Source organism: Crinia signifera, chromosome 4 (genome assembly GCF_055691185.1).
Source record: "Crinia signifera chromosome 4, ASM5569118v1, whole genome shotgun sequence".
Classification (NCBI taxonomy): domain Eukaryota; kingdom Metazoa; phylum Chordata; class Amphibia; order Anura; family Myobatrachidae; genus Crinia; species Crinia signifera.
Genome location: NC_139220.1, coordinates 40,123,989 through 40,130,091, shown reverse-complemented (window position 1 = coordinate 40,130,091; position 6,103 = coordinate 40,123,989). Strand labels below are relative to the sequence as shown.

Sequence of the window (6,103 nt, the reverse complement as noted above, 5' to 3'; positions counted from 1 at the left end):
CTCGCACTTTTCAGTCCAAATTCGATTATTTAATGTGATGCGCATTTGAGGCTGAAAAGTGCGAAGAGTTGCGATTTGCGGCGAATTTTAGTCATAAAAAAGTGCGATTTTTAGTATGAAAAAAGTGCGATTTTTAGTCCGAAAAACACGCCATTTCTTCCGCTGGTCATGTGCGAGTTTTGGACCAACCGGAGTGCGATTTACAAACCTGTCTCCGCATGACTAAGAACCCCCAAACCTATTGGCCCACCTATGTCCCCTCCATTATGCATCACACCCCCTATATAAAGGGGCATTGGCGCCATTTCACTCTTTGATAGGAAGTAAGGAGCATGGAGAGGAGCAGTGGAAGCGTTTGTGCAGGAAGAGGAGTTGGTGGCAGAGGAACCAGTGGCAGAGGGAGCACTGGCAGAGGGAGCACTGGCAGAGGGAGCACTGGCAGCAGCCAGACAAGTGGGAGAGGCAGCAGTGTGGCAGGCAGCATGGCCACAGCAAGGCCAGCCTCAGCTCAGACCCTGGCCGTCCAGCCCCAGCAGGAGGAGGTGGAGGATCCGCTGGCATCCCCATCCTACAGCCAAGCCCTAGACCATACCCCACACCAGCTGCAGGAGGGCCACATGTCAGAGGTGGAGGAAGATGCTGGTGAGGAGGAGGAAGACACTGCCATGGAGTAGGAGGAGGGTGACATGGCTGGTGCAGAAAATGAGGAGGAGGAGGAGGAGGTGGTAGCTGGTCGCACCAAAAGTGGCCGCATGGTCAGGTTTTCCTATGAGGAAAATGTGGCACTTGTGAGGGCTATCATGCCAGTGTACGAGAGGCTGCTTGGCAAAAGCAACTACAAAACCACTGCCCAGCGCAAGCGCGCTATATGGAAGGACATCACCCAGGCGGTGAACGCTGTGAGTAATCACAAGCGCCTGGTGCGCAATGTGAAGAAGCGCTTCAACGATATAAAACGCCAGTTGAAGCATAAAATGGCCCTGGAGATGGAGGAGGCCACCAGGACTGGAGGAGGAAGCCCCACCACTGTCAGCTACAATGCATATGAGGTGAAGCTGAAGCGCATCATCCCCCCTGAGGTCCTGCCTGGGATGCATGTGGCGGATACCGACAGGGCCCAAACGCCACCGCGAGCTGGTAAGTGTGACCCCATGCAAACTGTAACATACATGCCAATGTATTATACCTGTAATGTGCACTTGTATTGTTATGCTTTGTAAAGTGCTGCTGTGGAACTACATAGCCCAGCAAGGTCATGCACAAGAAAATGGCTGCTCCTGCTTTGAAATTGCTGATAATGCTGGCCCTTGTAGTTCCACAACTAATCTGATTGATTAACAGTGCACCATTCTTTGCAGCAGACTAACATGTATGTGTACAAAAACCCTGTGGTGTAATGGAGGTTTAGCTGGCATGCCTACAAACCACCGAATATCCTATAGTTGTCATGTGTACACTAGTTTACTACTAAGTCTGAAATAAAAGATTGGCCTGAAAACTAAACAAAGGGTGGTCCAGATATAATGCTGCACTTTTCTATTGGGTATTGTCCATTATTGTGAATTCACTGCATGTTTTCTGAAAATGCATCTCCATTGCAAGGTCCATAATGCCTGGCCATCTTTCCTTGTACAGATTGTCCGTCCCGAAGTGCTGCAGCATCTAAGAGAAGAAGGCCCGTTGCTGCAGAATCTGTGGAAGCAGGTAAATGACTAAACAACACCCCATTACACATACAGTGAACACACCCATATCACATCAACAAGATCTCACACTACATTCTGCTCCTGCTGCTACATTGCAACGGACATGAGTGTAATCTGAGCTAGGCATGTGACATATTAATAGTGTCATTGTTGCATGCAGTATCGGGGTACATGTGTAAGTGCATAACACCCCTAGGTATGGGCGTCAGCCATCTATAGGCCTATGTAAAACAGTATAGAGGACAGTGTGGCCTATATATGCATGAGTACTTACCTCTTCTCTGTATCCACAGGTGCTATACAACTAGGGTCAAACCAAACAGATTCTTCAATACTGGTGCTAGACGAAATGGACATCATTCTTGATCCGGTCGACACCTTTGCGGCAGAGGAAGAAATGCCGGGCTCGTCCCAGAGTGATCTTCCCCCAAGTGGGGTGCCACCCAACCCACCCCCAACCACCCAGCAACCCCATACACCAGCTACTGCTTCCCAAGTAGCTAACTCCTTGGTGAATTTCAAGGACAAGCAGCTTGAATTCATGGCCTCCCAAAGCCTCCAAATGGGAAATATACAGGGGTACATGCGTGACACCTTCCTGCAGTTGCGCAAAATGGCCCGTAGTGTAAGGGTAGCTGTAGGCACTCAAGTGCGCATTGCCAACAGTCTTGACAGCCGTTTTGCAGAACTAACTTCTGCAATACGTGAGCAGAATAGCCATATTGGGAGCCTGGCACAAAGTCTTACAGCCCTAACCCACACATGCACAGCGCAGACCAATGCCCTCCTAGCTATGCAGGCACAAATACAGCAGCAGCAGGAAGGCAATGTGGGAGGTGGCACTACCTCAACCCTCAGCAGTGTCTCCAGCACCCCAATAAGTGTCTCCCCCACTTCCCCACCCCGTCGTAGTGTAAGGACCCGTGGTGGGCTTAGTTCCGCCTCGAAAAGTGGTGTAGGGCTGCCTGATGCTGGCCGAAGGTAGCTGCTACATCAGTGTTTCTACATTAAAAAAGGCCAACTATCTGTCTACATGGCCCCACAGTTTGTATTTTGCACATGTTACATTGCAGAATGGTTTACTTCATAACAAGTAAAATTTGCAAACTGCATTCCATTGTGTTTGTGTCTTTTTCGCTATATAAATTTATGTGTGATTTATAACATATTGTAATGGTATATGACTATGGGATTGCAGTAAAGTAGTGTGGTATAACTCCTTGGCTGCCAAAGGTTATGGATGTACATTTTCCAGCAGGCTCTGACACTCATGGTTTGGACTGTAATGGTTGTAGTGTGTCAGGGCATGCTGGAACATGTAGTTCCACAACACCAGTGAGCCATGTTTCACAGAAAACTTAATTGTTACATGGACCAAGAGTACTTAGAAGGTAGATATCAGCAAGAGATAGGTCAGCACCACCATGTGCATCTGTTGTGGACTGGTGTTAGGTTAAATATGGGTGGAAAGCGGTGGTACTGGTCAATTATTTGTTAATGAGTACACTTACAACACTGGTACATTTTGGAGTACACGCCACATGTGCTTACCAGAAAAGCTACGCCTGGTGATGTATGTCTGCAACAACTTCTTTATAGCAAGTAACAGTACAGTACAATTCTTAGACAAAGTGGCCTGTGATAGCACCAAGGCCCATGAGGTCACAGACTGAGTGGAGGCTGTGGACAAATAGTAGAGGGCACACATTCATTATTGCTGGACAGACACTACATAGTTGGCACCCACAAAATGGGCACAAGCATCTCTCACCTGCTCATATAACTCCGACAGGGTAATGGGGTTCAGCGTAACCATCCCCACAACCTGTTGGTCCGACAGGTAGTCCAGGTACAGGTGAGCACCATACATACGTGGGGTACCCAGTAGTGGGGGGGCAACCAGCATCTTTTGCCCACCTTCCTCCCTCCTGCGTTTGCCCTCCAATTGGGACACATGACAGATAACCAATTTTAAAATAGTCATACAAATCTACATGAATTAAACCCTCACAGGTGTCCTTATTAATGTTGGGGTTAAGGTAGGGGGGTTTGGGATTGATAATGAAGGCACCTGTGTTGAAATTAACCATGTGCGCACTTGACCAAAATGAGGTGTGTGCAAATGCGCCAAACAGAACCAGGTCTGAAAAAAGTGCGATAAATAGACACCGCAAAAGTGCGATTTGCAAATGCGCATAGCATTAAATAAGCGGTTTGTATAGTTTTGCATTGGAAAACATCTGGATGCGATAAAAGTGCGAATTAATCTCGCACTTTTGGTACGCATACCTTTACGCACAAAATATGCGATTTCTGTCCCTTAACGCATCACGTTAAATTGGCGATTTCGCAGAAAAATGCGATATCGCCATTTTGTGGTCTAAATAACGCCACAAACAGAAAATCGCATAGCATAGAATGTCACCCTTAGTATTATTTGGGTTCTTGACAAAACCCTGTGCCAGCTGCTAATAATTGTGCAACACACACACTACTTGTCCTTTTTTTCCTATTTTAGAATATGCTAATATTATTTATTTAGCACCATCTAGAACAGTGATGGCTAACCTTGACACTCCAGCTGTTGTTGAACTACACATCCCAGCATGCCCTGCTACAATTTTACTATTTAGCCATGCTAAAACTGATGCAGAGCATGCTGGGATGTGTAGTTCAACAACAGCTGGCGTGTCAAGGTTAGCCATCACCATACCTCCCAACAGTGTCCCGCGGCGGGGGGGGGGGCAGTTGGGAGTCCCCCCCTAGGGTCCGTGAATAGAAGCTGTGCGCATGCGCACAGCGTCTATTCTTGCAGGCAGAGGGGCTGGGGGCTGACCAGCAGCTCACAGAGCTGCTAGTCATGCTCCCACCGCGGCGAGAAACGGGGGCATGGCCTCGCGATAGCATCGCAAGTATAGACCACGCCCCCTTTCCGGTAGGCCACGCCCCCAAAAGTCAACGTGCGACTTCGGCCAGCCCGGATGTTGGGAGGTATGCATCACTGATCTATAAGATAAAAGATAGAATCTGATTGGTTGCCCATAGCAACATCCAATCTTCAATAGAACTCCCATTAGAAAAGAAACCCTTTAGGATGCCTGGAGAACATGTTTGGCAACCTCTGGATTACCCATAAAAGTTGACAAAAGAGAACTATTGATAAATGGTGCTTCAGCCAGTGGCGTAACTATGAATTGGGCGCCCCCCCGCCGTTAATGGGGGGCGCCCCCCGCCGCACCCCCCGCCCGCAGCCTTACCTGTCTTGCTGGTCCTGTCCCGGCTCCCTTGCTGGCTTCATTCTTCTGCTAGTGAGACTGACCAACACAAAATGTCCGCCCCCATACAGCAGACAGTTTCAGAGAACTGTCTGCTATATGGGGCGGACATTTTATTGTGGTCCGTCTCACTAGCAGAAGAATGACCACCAGTGAAGTCAGGTAAGGCTGCGGGCGGTGGATTGGCGGGCGGTGGATTGGCGGGCGGCAGATGGGTGGACGGGAGGGGGCTAACTATAGCACCACAGCCCCCCCGGCGCCCACACATGCACAGCGCCCCCCCCCCCCGCGGCCGCGGGGGCTGTGGTGCTATAGTTACGCCTCTGGCTTCAGCCAATCCATACCCAACTGTCATTTTCAAACAAGCACCACTTATCGGGTTGGGATCGTTTGGTCTACAACATGTTGGTCAACAAGCATTAGGTCGACAGGTCAATAGGTCGACACAAGCATTAGGTCGACAATGTCTAGGCCAGGGTTGCCTACCCTCCCGGAATGGCCGGGAGGGTCCCGGAAATCGGGTCCCCCTCCCGGTCCCCCGGAAAGGGTGGCAATCCTCCCGCATATCCCCCCCAGCTCCCGCGATGTGTCCCTTGGCGGGGGGGGGGTCCGCAGGTAAAATTCCGCGACTGAAATACCGGCATTGCACGGCGGAGGGCGGGTCTAAAATGCTGTGACACTGTAGACATGCCCCCAACAGGGCATCATCTGTGTGGCCATGCCCCCGGACCGCCTCTTTTTCCAGTCCTGGAAATGGCCCCGCCCCCTACCTGACAGAGCTGGCTGCCCTCTCCCGGAGAGGGCAGCTCAAAAGTCGGCAACTATGGTCTAGGCCGACCGTCAAAAGGTCGACATAGGGTTTTTCACTGTTTTTGTGTCCCCCCCCCCTATCGACAGGACTTTAGCCATCTACTTACTCTATTTAATATTAGAGTACATTAATTCCTTGATTCATGTGTTTTATTGTACAGGGTAGGTATTGAGTGTATAAAGGTTCAGGTTCCCACAGGTAGCTACAATATTCTGTGTTCTGATAAAGCTTCCTGCTACAATAAAAAATTGCAATTATAGGCATCAACTCCTTATTAATATTTAACAACCCCTTAGTCAAATTGTATATTT

At 49.3% G+C, this 6,103-nt stretch overlaps 1 protein-coding gene across 1 annotated transcript; it reads left to right on the top strand.

The window, feature by feature from the left end:
- Positions 1-686: 686 nt before the first annotated feature.
- On the top strand, positions 687-5,964 carry LOC146072933 (uncharacterized). Its single transcript, XM_083180103.1, has 4 exons — positions 687-1,137; positions 1,636-1,704; positions 2,000-2,619; positions 5,953-5,964. Exons 1-4 carry the CDS (start codon positions 687-689, stop codon positions 5,962-5,964), a joined length of 1,152 nt encoding a protein of 383 aa, XP_083036229.1.
- The last annotated feature ends 139 nt before the right edge of the window (positions 5,965-6,103 follow it).